This window comes from Neopelma chrysocephalum, unplaced genomic scaffold, assembly GCF_003984885.1.
Source record: "Neopelma chrysocephalum unplaced genomic scaffold, ASM398488v2 Primary Assembly neopelma1_82, whole genome shotgun sequence".
In the NCBI taxonomy this organism is placed as follows: domain Eukaryota; kingdom Metazoa; phylum Chordata; class Aves; order Passeriformes; family Pipridae; genus Neopelma; species Neopelma chrysocephalum.
The window spans coordinates 2,935,092-2,953,552 of NW_020897744.1; the positions used below are offsets into that span (position 1 = coordinate 2,935,092).

The 18,461-nt window shown below is 42.7% G+C and overlaps 1 protein-coding gene across 2 annotated transcripts; it reads right to left on the minus strand.

The window, feature by feature from the left end:
• Nucleotides 1-393: 393 nt before the first annotated feature.
• Nucleotides 394-18,365, minus strand: TMEM248 (transmembrane protein 248). Of its 2 annotated transcripts, none has more exons than XM_027690891.1 (7): nucleotides 18,192-18,365; nucleotides 8,463-8,637; nucleotides 7,180-7,465; nucleotides 5,483-5,633; nucleotides 4,536-4,719; nucleotides 3,947-4,090; nucleotides 394-3,159 (listed from the first exon to the last, which is right to left on the minus strand). In XM_027690891.1, the coding sequence occupies exons 2-7, from the start codon at nucleotides 8,619-8,621 to the stop codon at nucleotides 3,139-3,141; spliced, it is 945 nt and encodes a 314-aa protein (XP_027546692.1). In that variant the 5' UTR covers nucleotides 8,622-8,637; nucleotides 18,192-18,365; the 3' UTR covers nucleotides 394-3,138. The 2 variants fall into 2 exon arrangements, with proteins under 2 accessions (XP_027546692.1, XP_027546693.1); XM_027690892.1 differs by lacking the exon at nucleotides 18,192-18,365 and adding an exon at nucleotides 17,141-17,270.
• Nucleotides 18,366-18,461: the final 96 nt, after the last annotated feature.

Sequence of the window (18,461 nt, forward strand, 5' to 3'; positions counted from 1 at the left end):
TTCATTTCAACCCTCATCCATATAAATCCTCCAGCCACCTGCAGACACTGGGAAATGTTGCTCAGCATCTGGTCTTGGTTCATCTGAGGAAGTTACCCAGTATTTGCAGAGAGAAGGCAGTGGAAGAAACAATCATCACCAAGGAATAGCAAGAGGAGAGGTGGGTCTAGGACACAAAGTCTGTGTGATGGGCATCAGGCTACATTCCCTACACCATAAAACATGAAGAAAACAACTCTACATAAGGTGCTCACTCCACCTTAGGTACACAAGGGTTTTGAAATTCCACTCTACTGCAGATTTTCACTACTAATTTCCTCCAGTGGCCCAAATAATGTAGGTGATCTTTGAAACCTCTGCAGCAACGGGGCTGTGGAAATAAAGACAACGGAATAAACTTCATAGTTTTTATTCTGCAAAGCAATATGCACATCTTACAAACACAAAATTAATCTAGGAGAGAAATGTCATTTCCAAATCAGCTATTAACCATCATGCAACAAGACAAGTGAAATGTAAGAACAAAACAAAACAAAACAGCCATCTTAACCCTACAATCACCTGCAGAGGGTTGAAACCAAGGCTCAGATTTTCTATGTAATGCCAAAGAAAACGCAAAAGAAAATGGCAGCTTTCTAAGAACAAGAAAACACGTACAAATAGAATCAAAACTGATTCAAGTCATAGTTAAAAAGAAAAAAGAAAACAAAAAAAGGAAAGATCAATATGATCTGAACTTTAATATTAAGTTTTAACTCTTCTGTTTGGCTGCATTTAACTTTGTACACCGCGCCTAGGAACAATCCAATATTCCTCAGTATTACAGCACGTCCACCTGGTGGGACACTCTCACCTCTCTGCTGCAATACAGGGGTGCAAAGGGATAAACTAAGGCCAAAAATACAACTCTCTAACATCTTCCCTTTTGCATTTGTGGGTCACAATCTTAGTACTTCTGGGGGCTTCAATACAGTGGGTGAGAAGTTTTCGAGGAGGCTCCTTTAATTGTCAACTAGCAAAGCCAGATTAAAAAACTTAATCTGTTTTCCTCAGCAGACCAAATTCCACTTTGGACGTTTGGAGTTTTGATTCTTAATTTTGTGAAAGGGAAAGGATTTGGCTTTGCTTTTCTAAAGGAGTCACATTGCACTGGGTGTTTTCTAGGTATTTCCAGAAATACCTCCCCCCCACCCCCAAATCCATTTCCTGTTCCTGCCTTTGGTCCCCAGATCAAGCCACCCTTGTAGGCAACTCTCAAAGTCAGTATTAACACAGAAGGCTGGGCATGGGTGAATTAGGAACTGTTTTCAGGAGAAGCTGTCTACCTGTTTGACTCCTCTGCCTCGTTTCAGGGAAGCAGCATTAGCCCATAGCAGCATCAGGAGAAAACTGGAAGCTTCGTTTTATCCCTAGACTTCAAACTAGGCCATGTCTAAAGCTCTGCCTTAACATCCCTGGAGAAAATGTGTTAGTTAATACCACTTAAGTAACTGAAACTCTATAAGGAAACATGTTCTGAAGAAAACGGTGACTCTTTCGCTTCAAACACTCTTAAGACTCATGAAGTTACTGAAGTCCCACACACACAGCCCAGTGGATACCAATCAATGGTGTCTGTAGGTAACAAACTGAGAATTTTATGCCAGCATAGCTGAGACTATGAGATTCTGAGTTGGCTTTTTTCTTTTGTGTAGTTTAGAGCAAAAGGAGGAGGGAAAAAAAGCCTGTGGGTATGAATGCAGACCTGTTACACTGATGAGAAAGCTGAGAGACAAGATGAGAGGTCAATTAAGGCAACCAGTGAGATTTTAAAAGCTGTGGTGGAAATGTCTGCAGGAAGACCCTGACTCCTGAAATCAAGGAGGCTACTCAATAAGGAGCCAGAAAGAAAAACAGCAAAAGGCAGAATGGGAAAGGGAAGAAATGCACAGAATAAAACCTCGGATTTAAGAATGGACACAGAGAACAGAAAGTGTTTGACTGTGTGGTTTCTTTGACCTTAATCACAACAGCCCTACTCTTCTTGTCATTTTCCCCTGAGTGGACAGCATTAAATGGGAATGGGACAAAGCGAATCAAAGGGTCATTTTAGCTGCCCTTCGGAGATGGATGGAGAGTCCCAAAGTGAAGCTCTGTAACAGACTATGGGATTTCTTTTCCTTTCATTATTTGCACTTGCCCAAGGCTGTGCAGAGCCCCGACAGACTGTTAATACAATACATCTTTTTATTAAGTTTCACTTTCTAGAAAAAAAAAAAAAAAAGAAGTTTACAGAAAGCTGCTCTGCAGCAGAGACACACAATCCTGGCTTGAGGGCTGCGGATGGGAGGCCAAGTGGAAAGTTTTCCAGATAGTCTCTGTGCTGACTGGTTCTCTGGCATTCAGCAAGCCAAATGAAAAAACAAAAAAAACCTCCAAAAATAAATTAAAAAAAAAAATCAATCAGTACTTTTCAGTAAGAAACATTTTAAAATGGGACTTCACTTCTTAATTTTTTTACTATGAATAAAAGCACAAGTTTGTCCTAAATACAGCACTATTAAAATGTGAATACGTGTTTCTTTTTTTTTTCAAAAAAAAAAAAAAGAAAAAAAAATCTAAAATGTTGATATCTTTTCTTGCAAGCAAGGAGCAAATGGAAGAAAGTATTAGGCCACACAAATACACACTTAATTCATGTAGTGGATTGGTGGCTTTGGAAATGCAGTATTATATCAAAGGTGCATACTGTTTCAAACACACTGTACATATTGGGCAAAAAAAACCAAAGATCTCTTGGTTTGTTGGAGACACTTGCAAAGGCATCTTAACCTGCCCAGATGCAGCTAGACAAAAATATCTTGCTCTGACTATAAGTAGCCATATCACTAAACATATCTACACAAACATTCCGCTATGTCCACAGGGAAAGACTGAAGGTTTCCGGCCGCACTACGATGCGGAACAAGTGCATCATCTGACCTATTCTGAATATACTTTTATAAATATGTACAAATCAATTACAGGCACTTGAAATGTCTTTGGTTGGAATAAACCAACATTGCAAGATAATGTATTCACAGAGTGTCAAGACCCATTCTGGGTTCAGCAGGCAATGATTACGGTTCTCAGTCATTCTCGGTAAAAGGAGAGGATGGATTATGCTTCTGACAAAGCAACCTAAACAAAAGAGAAAGAAAACATTTAATTAAAGGCAAGTTCTTAATCCCGTTACAGTGATATTACTTATCTCTGTGCAGCTGGCATATCTGTGCTTGCCTTTTCAAAGAGCCTTGGGAAGTCTAACTTGGAAAGGAAATCAAAGTAAGTCTGAAGGTGTTTTGTACTCAGCATAATCAATAAAATAAAAAATTCAAACCATTCAAACCCAAAAAACCAAACCAGCTTATTCTACAAAACATCATTAAGATCAAAAGGTGTCAACAACGGCTTTCTACTTCACAAGTTAATAAATTTAATATTTAATCCTTCAAGCAAAGTGCAAATCCTCCAATGCACTACTGAACAATGACTGCTTCAATAGCTTTCTTATAGTTTTTAATTTAATTCTGATTAACAACCATTAGAATTATGTATCATGTTTTAGTCAAAGCTTTCAGCCTGTTGTGATAAAAGATAAATAGAACTACTCAATGCCATCTATTCAGTGCTTCACACAAAACAGTTCAAGTAACATCAGAATTATGGCAGAAGAGCTGCAGTCCTGCACTTACTGAGCTGCAATAATCCACTTCTGTGGGACACAAATCTAATTCTTAGGATGTACAAAGCACATATATGCCTTTTGTAGCACCCACCTATACTGTCCACAATGAAACACCCATGTCTCTTTGGAAGGCAATTAAATCTACATTTCCAGAGATAAGAAAAACCAGCCTGTCCTGTGTAAAAAACATTTTCTGTGTCTTATTATCAGAGTCAATATTATGTTACCACACAGACTCACCTTTTCAGAGCAGAATTCTGTATTGCTTTGCCTCAGTTTGCTTGGTCTGCCTTTAATAACTGCATAGCAGAACATTGTAATCACCATCACAAAAAGGAAGTAACTGGTGTGCATGAGATGCAGGTTTATTAGGGAGCGATCATCCTGCACAGAGAATTAAAGCCATTTACTGACAGAGCACCAATGGTTGGCATTTTATATTAAAGCAATAATTATCAGATCAACACAGAAATTACTTCATGAATCAAGTTTCCCCCCTTTACGTAGTAATGAAAGCGATTCCTAATTGTGGCACAAAGAGCCAAAATGTTCTTTGTGTTAAAAACCTGTGTTGTAGATCTTTTACCAAGTACTGGCAGAGGCTTTTAAATGATTTCAAAATATAAATGTTTGTTATTAAGAGCCGTGAGGCACATGGAGATTACATGAAGACCATTACTGGGGACAGAGCATTCCCAGCTCTGTCTCAGCCCTACATAATAAACCAGCACTGAACATGCCTATTTTAGGACGTGAACAGAACCACATTCAATTAAAACAGAGTTAAGCAATTATCCAAAATAACACACAGAAACACCCCAGCACTTACATCTGGAACTATAACAGTTAGTTTGGGATTTAAAGCATGATACACTTTTCCGATTGCTCCTTTGTAACACCAGAAAGGGTTATAATCTTGTGCATATTTTGTGTTAGAGTCCCTTGCTGTGGTGAAGATCTTGTACCACAGGGTAGCGTTGCTGTATGTTTCAGGAACACAATGTGGTGGCTGACTGCAGAAAAAACAGAAATAATTAGCACCCTGAGCACATTCTCCATGTTCAGTAAGGACAACTTTTACTGCCTTCTCAAAACCCAGTTTTAGTTTGGACCTTCCAAAACAACAACAAAACCCAAAGCTTAACCAAAAGGGTCTATAAAAACCATAGCATTCCCATACTAAGATTAGAATTTAACTGCATGTTGTTCCAGTAAGTCAACATCCCACAGCTTAATTGGGAAAACACTGGGTTTCATAAGGCTTCACACATGTTAATCTATCTGGTGGTTCTCCAGGTTGGGTTGAATCATGTCAGGGAATCCAGACAAGACAAAGGGAAACTATTTTATGGAAGGTCTGTACCTGCTGGGGCAGGGGCATGGCAGCACAACAGCATTTTGCTGATTTCTCAGCAGGGAAGAGGATAAGAACCTTAGGGTCAAATCTTATCTCTCACCCAAGGCAGTGACACTAAATTATGGGGTATCTTTCTTAAATCTCCACGGATTGTTTTGCTCCTAGTGAAGTTTAGGTAGCATGTTGAAAGGCATGTTTAAAAAACATGCTATGGTTTAAAACACCCTCAGAAAAATCTAGTGCTGCTAAAAGACAGCAGAAGTTCCAAGACAAATGTTTTACTGTGGGGGAAGGAGGGAAGGTACATAATTTCCATGGTCAACAGGAATGTTCAGCAGGAACTAACATCCTCAGAGAACCAGCTGAGGAATTAATCAGCCAGGAACCAGACTAGGAAGGAGTGTTTAAAAAGCACTTACACTGTGACAGGAAATACATTGCTGGCTGCTGTCACAGTCATGCAGGTTGTGAACACGACCTGCTCGCAGTGGCCATGAAGAACACAGTCATCTGAATTCCAGGCAGCTGGCAGGGTGAATGTAATATTTATTTCCTCATGGGATTCTCTGCCTTTGAGAAAGAGAGAAGGAAAGCTGGTTTTCGTTCACAAAAGTATCTGAGCAACAATCGCCAGGATAAGGACAACACACAAACCATTAAGGCAGCAACCACCACCCTGAATCTGTACCTTTGAAGCCATCCCGGATCTTTACTAGCAACAAAGAGAGCAAAAACAAAGTTAAAAACCAAAACAAACTACAAAAACCCCAGCTGCTGGTTTTTCTAATCTCTCCCGCCCCAGAAGAACTGGGGTCACTAAGCTCCTTTCAGAAATTAAAAACTATTTATAAGTGAACTCCTCCATGTTCAGAGAACTTTATTAGAAAGTAAAATCTTTAGATCTTTAGCCTTTGTCCTCTTAAAAACTTCCTTCCACATTTGTTTTTTCTGATGCTCACTTTCCAAACTGGAGATATCTGTGGTACCAGCAGACACTGGACTGCAGATAAAGTCAGGTACAATAACTCCACGTGGATATATTCAGACTGAAAATAAATCCAGGCTGCTGGAAATGGAATTTGCCTTTGATAGCTCTTAAAGCAGTAACAAAATAACAACAGGAAACACAATAATATAGATTTGCAGCTATGGGCAATGTCTCTCCACAGGTCTCTCAGGTTCAAGACTCCTTCAGGGATTATTGTAAAATGCAACCCTGGCTAAAAGCTAAAATTCAGCGAGGTTCTATTATCAATTTCTATTAATTTTCTAAAAACTCCTGTCAAAACTTACTGGTAGGCAGCCACACAGCAGATTGGTCATTCCCCACCACTGTAATCATCTTATCTGTTGCTGTTTGTGATATTAAAGCTTATTCACATTTGTATTTTAGATAAACCACATTTTTTTAGACAACATGATACTTGCTCTCTAATGTATATTTGTCACTGCTTTAAAATGTCAGTTAAGGACCTGAAGATGTATCAAGACAGATCTGAAGACAGTTACTTTACAAGCTTTTGCTGTTTGGAATTCTGTTGGTTTAAAAATTACCTTCCATTGTCATTAGGTTAATCATTTAAAACTGCAAAGTCTAATCTGGGTACACCTGCAGGTTCTTTGCCACTCTGAATGCAGGGAAAAGTTCTTCTAACAATCAAGTAAAGGGCTCTACACAGGAATATACTCACAACAAATCTGGAAACACGTCTCTGTTGTACACAAAAGATTTACATACCAATAATTAGCTGGTGAACTTTTATTTGATTATACAGTTAGCATTCAAATGATAGAAGCATTTAAATCACAGAATGGTTTGGGTTGGAAGGGAAAGTTCAATTCATTCCACCCCCCTGCCATGGGCAGGGAACCTTCCACTATCCCAGGCTGCTCCAAGCCCTGTCCAACCTGGCCTTGGACACTTCCAGGGATGGGGCAGCCACAGCTTCTCTGGGCAACCTGTGCCAGGGCCTCACCAGCCTCACAGGGAAGAATTTCTTCCCTAATATCCCATCTAAACCTGCTTTCTTTCAGCTTGAAGCCAATCCCTCTTGAAATGAAAAAACCTCTAAGAGCCAGCTGTAAACTGAATTTTTAAAGGTCCAGTCTTGCATACCTGAAAGTCCAATTTGGTGCCCAAAAATTGTGGAGCTCAGATGTGTGACATTGCGAGAATATCCTCCAAATGGTCTGAGTGGGTCCAGGGTCAGTGTGATGGTAACTGAGATGTTTATTGGACCAGAGTCCTCCAGAGTCTGTGGGGACTGTGTGGAAGATCTCGCCTGTCCACTGGTCACGGTGCTCTCTGGAGTTGTGGTATCATTGATGAGATGCTTCAAGGTTTCATTCTCAGATATACAGAAGTCCAAATCATTAAACCTCAGGAGGAAAGTATTCCAGTCCTTAAAACAAACACAGAGATTTCAACCAGATTAGCCACCTCTGGGGAGCTGTGCACGCCTTGAGAGGCACCATCCTGCCCACGTTCCAAGCCATTTAACAAAAATTACACGGCTCACAAAGCGAGCACAAACACCACCAGGGCTGTCTCAACAACGGGGCAAGTTGTTTACAGAAGTCAGATGTGTTCAATCCCAGCCACTGCCTGACCACAGCTCAGCACAGCATCCTCTGAACTACAAAGGGAACATCCTAACTCGGTCTGTTCCCACCATGCCTGGGATAGGAGCCATTTATGGTGGGGTTTCCCTCATTACAGAACAGTCCTGCTAGGTAAGGGTTCCCCAAAACAGCCAGCTGGCCCAACAGAGCAAGAAACCAGAAGGTTTCTAGACACAGTAGGGAAGATCCATGACAGATGATTTGGGCTCAACCTTGAAATAAAACAAGACTGCCAAACATTGACACCAACAGCCTCTCCCCTATGAAATGAGAGGCAAGTATAAATGAAGACAATCTCCCCCAAGACTCTGTGCTCTCCCATAATGTTCTGATTCTGGCCAGGACAGGGTTAATTTTTTGCAGGAGCTGAGTTATGCTATACCACCTCACATCATTGGTGGGGGAAAGAGTGTTCCTTCCAGCTGAGAAAACACGGTGGAGGGAGCTGTCCAGTGTTGTCTATTCTTGGGAATGTTACTCCATGTAAATAATTTCTTTTCTTACACCTTTTGTCATTAATATTGTTGCTGTTACTGTTTGTTTTGCTATGTCATTGCTGTTTCCAGTAAACTGTTCTTATCTCAACCTGTGATCTTTGCCTTTTGTGCTTCCAGCTGGAGAGGAGAAGCAGGGAACACTCAGTGGGGGCACTGAACATCCCTAAATCACAACACAAGACAGAGTTCTGAGGGTGGGAAAAAAAAAACTCATTAGCTTCAGGTATGTTTTTCAAATTAGCATTTCCCACTGCTTAGCTCAGGAACTTTTTGTACCTACCTCTGTCATTTCTGGTGACTTGATCTCCTTGATTTTGAAGAAATAACCCAGTGTCAGGAAAGCTATTGCCATAGCACTGACACTGATCATAAAGACCACGAGCGGAGGTCGGCTGCTGATGTAAACCTTCAGGTTCTCCAACAGGTTTATGTAGAACATTATTCTGATTGTTCACCTGAAAAGAGAGAATATTACAACAGAGTGACTGGGCTGTGTGCTACAGTGTGGAGGGGCTGGCAGATCACACCAGACAAAGGTTTGACAACAAGAAATGGAATCATACACCGAAGTGAGATTCAATTATACGACTGCACTGTTCACTGAACACAGACTGTGAGCCTTAAATACAGCATAAATCAAAACATGCTCGACATCACCTTCCCAGCACCTGAAACTGCCAGCTGGGAACAGATTTTAAGAAATGAGATCTTCTAGCACAGCCCAGTATCACTGATAAGAAAAAAACCCAGATCTTTCCTTTCCCCACACACTGAGGCAGGATCTACACTGCTACACTTGAATTCCAGTAATGTTTGGATTCACCAAATTACAGGGTGGACAGAGTTGTAACACAGCCCACAAGTCAAACCTTGTACATCCTTTCAAAACTGAGGCTGGAGCCTTAAGGATCCCTCTTTACACCATCCTTAGCCCCAAATGCCTCTACCTTCAAAACAGGGTCTGAGAAGCATTTTAGGCTTCTGCATCAAGAATCCTGAGGTCAGAAACACCTAAGAACTGCACTAGGGTGGAGGCTGGAAGACTCTTTATTTGATTCTTGCAGGATCTAGAACTTTTGCTAGAGTCTGGAAGCAAAGACAGACTTACACATGCTGAGGAAAGGTACTGAATCATTAATTTTTGTCCAGAATATAATATTTTGTCTGATTCCACTCCTGAATTTTCACTTACAGAGCAGAAAGACCCAAATTAACTTTATTGTATCAGCTTCCCCATCTCCACTCAAAAGGAAAAGCAAACAGTCCAGTGTTAAAGGGCAGTCTTGTGACATCTACTTGAGAAAGTCTGCAAGGAGTTACCTCAAGCCAACCTCTTATCTATGTCATACCTAAAATCCTGGCTGAAAAGGCTTTTAACCCCAACTGAACTAGAAAGGCAGTAACTGTTCCTACCAATCTCCAAAATTCATAGGGAAAGGCCAACTTCAGGACCAGCATCTTAGAGAATTCCACACTTGTAGAGTTAATGTTTGAGCATCCACAGACGTCTGGTAACATTTAATTAAGTCAGAGACTCTGCTCCCTGCAGGTCTGGGTGATCCTCACCCACTCTTATTAAAAGCACACAGTTGTCATTTAGAATCCAGGTGTAGCAGGGCTGAGGATGAGAGGGACAGGTTTTGAGAAACAGGGCAAGGGAGGGAGTGATCTTTGATCTGATCTATTGATTTAAAAGAAAACAAAAGAAGGGTAAAGGACAAGCATTGAAACAAAGCCTTTTTCAGATCCTTCAGTATACAATGATCACAACTTCCTTGTGTATACCCAGGGTTTTACTGGCAGAAATGCTCCCATTATTATTAACAGAAGAAATACTGACAAAACCTGCAAAACTGCCCCAGAGAGAGGGAAAAATTCAGCTCACAGAGAAGAGCCCCGAGGTCCTGCAACAATAACACAACACTGAGTTGTGCCTGCTGACTCTCCCCACACACCTACTTGCTCTCCTGGGTGAAACCTGCTGAGACAGTGCTCTGCAGAGCACAAGACCACGTCCTGGGTTTACCATTTTGCACCATCAACCCATTTTCATCCACTCTGCAAAGACCAGGAAAGCCAGCAAGTTTTTATCAGCAAGAACAACCGGGTGCTGCAAACACCTCTCCAAAAATAACGTGTGTCTCAGAGTGAGAGCACAGTGCAGGGGAAGGAGGGGAAGGAGAGAGGAAAGAAAAGGTGATGATAAATGTGCACCTTACCAGAACTCCTCTCTTTGTCTCAGACCAGCTGTGCCACGGCCAAAGAGGCCAGTGAAGGTGTGAGAAGGCAGGAATGAGAGGGGAAGGGAGAGCTGGTGCTGGCAGGGATCATGCTGGGGACGATCCGCCCTCCCGCACGTTCTGCCTGTCTTGTCCCTGGCAGCAAATTTCTTAAATGAGCCCTAGTTAAAAATCCCAAACACTCCATCTAGAAACATTGGAGACACATGTTGAGATGGAAAAAGATCAAAAGATAAACCAAAAGCAGAGTTGTATTCAGTGCTCCCTTCTGAATTTCCTTTTGAAAATACCACAGATGCAGGGTTTATTGCAGCATTTAATCAGAGCTGAGTGTCACTCACAGCATATACAGGGCTGTGAGTCCTTTTTAAAGGGGCTTCCAACAGCTCCATTAGCATGTTTGTTTACCACAGGGCCTAAGTTCAGCCATAAAACGGGATGTGCTGAAAAGCACACGCAGAAAAATATTTGGGCTAATATTTTTATGTAAGAGATCACCGGCTTTTAAGTGCCAGTTGCTTAATATGCTCCCATAACTCAACGGCTTTGAAAGCAATTAGAAAATGCTATAAGCCTCAATTTCCGAGGCCTAATATGCCTTTTGAGCATTTGTGAGAGAAAAGGGAACAACTGTGGATTTCAATACTAGAGCTGACATGAAAATAGCAATTGGATATGGCTGGTGCAAACCAGAATGACAAATGTTTCCACGCTGCTGCCCGAAGAACTACTGATTTTTTATCAAAGTACTTAAATAACATTAATTATTAAAGAATTCGTGAACCAGATCACTGCAGGTATGTCTAAATGTATATTCCCACTAGATTTTAGGGCTTTCTTAACCTCCTCCTTTCTCTAAGGACCCGTGAGAATCACAACACAAACACAATTCTTTTACCAGCTCCAGTTGTAACTAACTCCCTCCTCTGTGTAAATGAATAACTTAAGGAATATGATTTAGACTTTTATTTCTTCTTCACACAGTTAAAAAAAAAGAAACCCAATGCTATTACCTCCTGGCAGGTCAGGCAAGCAAGATCAGATTTCACTTTTTAGCCAAATAAATAATTTAGTGAATGGCTCTAATGACTCTGCTGCCTCTCTCCACTCTGGCTAAGCCTTTTAATACTTGTTAGGCTGACTGGGGAGATTTTTACTGCACAAGTAGCTCAAGTACAACGGGAAGAATGAAAACTGCCAGCCTGGAACATTGGCCACCAGCTCCAAAGTAATTGCTGGGTAGTGAAAGGTGTTCATCGGGACCAAAAGCAGAGTTACAGCTGATGGAACTCACTGAGAAACCCTGGACAAGCCCCGGAGATGTTGTGCTCTTAAATCAAGCCCCACAAAGCCTGGAAATTCTGTTATACAGGTGAAGAGATACAAATGGAAAAGGATGGAAATACAACAGTTAATCTACCAGAGTCCCAGGGAAACAGAGATTTGGGCAGCTCTCTAAAAAGCAAGAAAATAGTCACGTATTCTGCAATTCGGGGAATTTCCCTCCGGTACAGCTCAAGATCACAGACAGCAACCTCAAAGGAATAACATTTGTAATTCCTCCTTATTTATATATGAAAAAAGGAAACTGCTGAAACAGACAGATGAGTTTTTCGAGAATAAATTACAACTAAGGAAAATCTTGAAGTCTGTTGCAAAGACCAAAAAGTCAATGAAATGAGTCACAGCTGAAGTATTAAATTCCCATTTCAGAGCTTAATATCAAAGGAACTGAATTCCTAACAACAATAAAAAAATGTATGCCGTACTAAAGCAGATATTAAAAGCAAAATTGCAGTTGCCAAAAGGAAAAAACCCACCCAAACATGAATTTTAAAGAGCTAAAAATTGTTTGACATTTTTTACCTGTATCTTGCCATAATGTCAAGTACCATCTTCCCACTAGAAAGCTTAAGATGATGGAATTTCCTTATAAATAATTCCCATTCTTGTTGTGCATATAAGATATTCAGTCTAGAGGAGGGGTTTAAATACAAAACCACCACTGAAATATCTTAAGGAAGAAAACTGTGGGTGGAAGGGAAGGGCACATGCAGCACTGCCCCATGAAGACCTCATATGTTTTCCAAGTCTGAACATCTCACTGCACAGAACAGAGTTTAATCTGAGCTGTGCAGCTCAGTTTATTTATAAATCAATTATGTTTTCAAAGATGCCCCATTACCAGCAGTACAATGGGGTTAGGAAATGGGTCACATCAGGGTTAACCACTTTGAATGAAAATAATGTTGCTGCCAGAAAAATATTTACTAACACAAATCAATCCAAGGGTGATTTTCTTAGCAAACCATCCCTAAATAACGTGCAAACAAAGCAGTGCTGTTCATCTCAAATTAAAGTGCCACTCATTTCAGAGCAGTAAACAGCAGCAGGTACCAAAATTACCTTTAATTTTGTTTTCTTCTCTTCAAACCGAACTTGGTATCCAACATCAAAAAAACTAAAAGAGTGAAGCAGAACAGATCCCAGGTGTGTGAGCTGGGAAGCTGGGGTTGGAGCTGGGATAAACAAATGACATGGACATGGGATCAAAGGCACCCTCAGCAAGCCTGGCAATGACACCAAGCCGTGTGGAGGGAAGGGATCCCATCCAGAGGGATCTGGAGAGGTGGGGCTCATGAGGTCCAACAAGGCCAAGTGCAAGATTTACTTTACCATGCTGATATCTGTGGGGAAATCCTTTTAGAAAGCAAATAAGGACCATGTGGGATGAAACTGTACAGCCTAAAACCTCTGTCAGCAGCAGAAGGGCAGGCAGGAAGGAGGAATTCATCCTCCAAAGCAGAGCACTACCTCTGTCCAGCTGAGCCTCTTCTCCTTCTCCTGTCCTTCAGTGCTAAAAAATTACACCAAAGTAAACAACCTCCCTGTAAATGCCACTGGACTTCTCCACAACACAGAGGAAGAGAAGTGACTGGGATGTGTGGAGGAGGGTGAAACTTGCTGAAAACATCACCTTGGATTCTTGAATCCACTGCAACCGAACACAACCAAAAGATCTGCAGCCAGATGTGCACAAACACATCTCATCTCCTCCCCCAGGACTGCTCCAGGAGAAAGCTCCTGAGTGGGAGATAACAGAAGATTGGCTCAAACCAGACAGTGGCTTATCAGTTTTCTGAGCTATTTTATTCTACAAATATGTTTACTGATAAAACTCCCCACATTTCCCTACAGCCTGGAAGCAGAAACTGTGGCAGGAAAATGGCCTGGCCCTTTGCATATGCAAAGAGCACAGGCAGAGGACACTGCACAGGGCAGAACAAGAGTGAGAATGGCACCTGTTGAAAAGGACATTCCTTCCTGCTGTTATTCTGATAATGGAAGCGGATTATTAACAAAAGCCTGAGAGCCTGGGGACTCGCAAGAACAGAATGAAGCAAAATGCTTCATACTTGCATGAAACGTTTCTCTCCAGCCCTCAAAACCCTTTTCAAAGCATAATTAAGCATTTCAATGTCCCCAAGAGCTCCATGAACAGCAAATGTTTCAGTTCTGCCCATAAAACAAAGCCAAGGAAGCAATTTGGTCAGTTATAGCAAATTTTAAAGACCAAATTGATACTGAATTTCAAACACCCATGTTTCTGACTTTAACTCTCTATAAAGACAGAAAAGTTACTATAAAAGGCAGATGACTTAAAAAATCAAATGGAAAATATGTGGAGCACCCATTACTCAGTCTGTGTATGACAGCCCCTCCCAAAAAATACGTGTTGGAGCTCAAAATGTCTGTGGTGGATTTACCACAAGCACCTGAACTCTGTGCCAGCTGATGCTCCTGGGACAGCAAAGCTGATTTTCATTTCCCACTTGAAGAAAAACTGATGCAGAAACAGACAAATCCAAACACCTCCAAATATTTTTTTTAAAATGCTAGGAGTTTAAAAAAAAAAAAGAAGTATCAGCAAAGGGTTACAAGTTAGGAAGTTATAAGTTAGGAAATAGAAATAATGTGAGGAAGCCTTTTTTCACTGGTCCAATGAACCCTGAATTCTGACTTTTGTTAAAAGTGAAAACCACAATTTAAAACATAGCCAGCTGTAAAATCAAAATGAACCTTACCTCTGATTGAAAATACACATTTTGGTGCCAGACTTGAAAAGGGCAAGCAAGCCTGTGCCATGGGAATGAGGACACTTCCATATAGGAGAGTATATGGGCATTTTTTTTAAACCTTCCAACTTTTACAAGCCAGTCATGACTTACAACATGACTTACCATAATCTAAATAATACAGACTACAATAAAACATACAATAATAGACTGAAGGGCTTTGAAGTCGTATTAAAAATGCTATTCAGGTTACTGCTGCTTAGCAAGAGAACCTGGGAGAGGAAGGTAAAAGTAAAATTATGCTGTTTTATAGGATCTTTAAAGACCCATGAGAAATCAAATTCTGTGTATACTGTACTGACAATGGCCAAACAAATACAGGTCAGCTTTAATCAAGAAATATGTAAATTCTCACGAACAGTTTAATAATCAGAAACTGGTTGAGTGACCAGTTTAATAAGGTTAATTGTTGACTTCTTTAAAGCCACCCGTTAAGGAACGTGGTACCAAATTCAGCAGTGAAAGTGCAGAGAAATGCTAGAAAAAGGCTCTTCAGCCTGTAATGAGAACTGTAAGGAGACAAGGATGCAGAGAGATACACAGCTTGAATTCCAAGCAGAAAATGACTGACAAGTGGAGGAAATGGCAGCTTTGGGGAATGGCAAAATAAAGAGTTCTGGGTGTAGAAAGAAGGTAATTCTGGCTGTGTGAGACAAGCAGGAAAACAGCCAGTAGCCACTTATGAAAATAGAAACAGCAGCAAAACCAAGTGAAATAAGGGACCTGGGCAACAGCTGAAATATCAAGGCTATGGCAGTAATATTATCATGTCACATCAGTAATATTATTACTTCACCCCCACAGGTCAAAGGAAACAGGACTTTATTTTGCTCAGCCCAAACTCCCGTAGGTGAGTTCAGTCTCCATTTTACAGATAACTAACAAAATACAACATGCCAGGACATACACCAGTTTTCTTCCAAAACAAAACTTGGGAGTTCTGAGTCCTGAGAACCAGCTTTATTCACAGGTCAGGACGGTCTTCTCAAAGAGAAAATAAACTCCCACACATACTTGCTTTTGGCAAGGGCAGATTTGGGAAAAGCAACAAACTTCTGACACCAGCGAGTTTCATTAATACTCAGTTCAGGGCTCATTTGATAAAACAGCTTCATTTCTGCAAAACCTCCTATGCTATTTAATAAAAAATGAGATGATCACAGGTGACAGATCGGCAGGATCAGGTCGGGGGGAGCTGCACACAGGGGGCTGGATGTGCCAGGCTCCCTCTCCCCTGTCTCTCCGGGCGCATCCGGCTCACACAAAGGGCACCAAGGTCTGTTTGTTCGTGCCCTCGGATGCTCCTCGGTGCTCACAGAGCACAGTGACTATTTTGTCTTATCAGGCGGCATTTCAAGTTCTTGTCTTTCAAGTGGAAGAGAAGAATCGCATTCCACCGGCCCCGAGCCACTCCTCAAATCGCGGGAGGTAACAAAGCTACCAAGGGCTTAATCCTCTCCGATGCGACTAAATCTGGGGTCAGGGAGCATCATTCAGTCCCGCAGGCACAATTCAATATTATCTCGCAATTCAATACGATCTCTACTCAGTCTGCCTACAAAAGTTATCCCTGTCCTGGGCACACCTGCTGACCAGGAGCTGGATTGCAGCCACCGGCTGATTCCCAGGGACCTGAGGGGGATGGAAGCGGCAGCAACTCACCGGATGAAAGTCGAAACATTTTGTATGTGCAGCCTAAAAGCACAAGGATTAGTGCGTTATCTCCTGGAACTCAGCCTTTATAAAAACGCAGTAATGATTTAACCACAGCAGGCCCGGCCGTGAGAGGGTCTCTGCTTCCACGACGGGTTCTCCTTCCAATCGCAAAAAGTTCATGGAAGTTCGACGAGGATGTGGAGAGCAATCCTTAATGAATCCCTATCTACGCTCCAGGTTTGTCTAACAGGGCAAATTACACCGCCAATAAATTTCCCCAGAGAAGACAAACTCTTAAACAGCAAACAAAGGGAAAAGGAGGGAAAAAAAAAAAACCCAACACCCAGCTGTTCTGTAATCTGTTCTCTGCAACCTTTCCCGGCGTGTCCACACCCGCGATTCCGATACATAGTTTGAATTTAACAGGGGGGATGTAGCAGCCATGTTCCTAGGCATGATGCACCAGAAATTTTATTATTAAAGACGTCATGAGATCATTAGTCAAGTTAAACCCCGAAAGAGTAAAAGAGGATGAAATACGGGTACGTAGCGAATAGAAAAAAAATTAAAACAAAAAAAAAAAGCGCAACCAAACAAAAAAAGCCCTAAATGCAGGAATCACTATTGAGAAGCTATTTTGAAACGGAAATACAGCGCTACTGAAATTACTCTTTTTTTGCCTTTTTTTTTTTTTTCTGGTACGACGCCACACATACAAAGTTCAAGCTAACGGACCCCGTTTAAAAATAATTAATGATAATAATTTAAATAATAAAGACAAACCAAGGCTAAAATCCACGAGGCTGAGCCAAACCACAGCGAAACCAACCCGCCCGGCCCAGAGCCCGCTCCCGACACCGGCGGGACCCCCGGGCCCCCCCACCCACCCCCGCCAGGCCGCGGGGCCGCCCCCGTCCCCTCCTTACCGGCGCCCCGGGCCGGGCGGGGCTCAGAGGCGGCGGCGCTGCCGAGCGGGCGGGCTCTGCACCATCGTCCTGCCCGGCCGGGGGGGAGAGGCCGCTCCCCGGGCAGAGCCCGGGACAGACACACGGAGCCCGGGACAGACACACGGCCGGGTCCGCCCCCGCCGCCGCTTCCGGGGCCGCAGCCGTGACCCCTCACCCGCCGGGCGGGCCGACGGTGGCGCGGGGGGGACAAGATTGCGGCGGCGCCGGCAGCGCGGGAGGAGCCGGCGGCGGGCGGGGCCCCGGCAGCGGCTCCGTCCGGGAACGGGCTCGGGAATGGCTCCATCGAGAATGGGCTCCACCGGGAATGGGCTCGAGAGAGGCACCGAGCAGGAACAGGCCCCGGCAGCGGCTCCGCCGAACCTTGTCGGGGTTCATCGCCTTGTCCCCTCAGGCCGGTGCAGCCCCGCTCCTCCCTCCCTCACGACACTCCTCGCCTTCTCCAGCCGCTCCTCACCCCCTTTTCCAATAAAAAACTTCCAATAAAAACTATCTAAAACATTTTTTCTTTTGTTTAATAGTTTTCTAAAGGTGCCCAATACCTTGAAGGGTTCGGGGTTAAACGCTTAAAGCAAAGGGCATAACAGAAGAAACCGTCATCATAACCGTCATTAATATTTATCATTATAATTATCAGTAATAACAGTAATATTAATATAATGGTATTATAATTAGTAGGGTGATGATTATGATGTTCACAGGAGGATAATGTGAAATATTTTCCCTGGGAGCTGTAACACACCGGAGCGAATCCAGGGAAGCACACGGATGGTGCAGGGATGGGTGGAGGGACAGAGCCAGGCTCTGCCAGGAGTTGGTACTTTAGGAGGGTAAAACTAAATAGTTTCCTGAACTTCATGTCTTCAAAGACGTCCAAGACAGCCCTGAATTAATGACTAATAATCACAGTCAATGCCTCCTCCTGCCCGAGGCCTGTGGAAGGCAGGAGGTAGCACAGCTGGCAGCGTCTCAGACAGCCAAAAATCATCCTGTACACCAGTGCTGTACACACCTGGCTGCAGATCCAGGACAAGGACGTGTTCACCTCTCACAGGATACCCGGATGAAGTGTCCAACTGTCGGAGCTCCTGTGGCAGCCACTGGAGTGTCTGAGCCTCCAAGGGTCAGCTCTGTGTCAGATGGAAAACGTTCCTTGTCCCCCCAACCCTCTTAACCCCCGTTTCCAAACTGCTGTTCAGCAGCACCAGCTGTACCAGCATCTGCCAGTGCCTCCTTCCCCAGCCACAGGAGAAAATACACCAGAGCACTTGTAAACACTGAT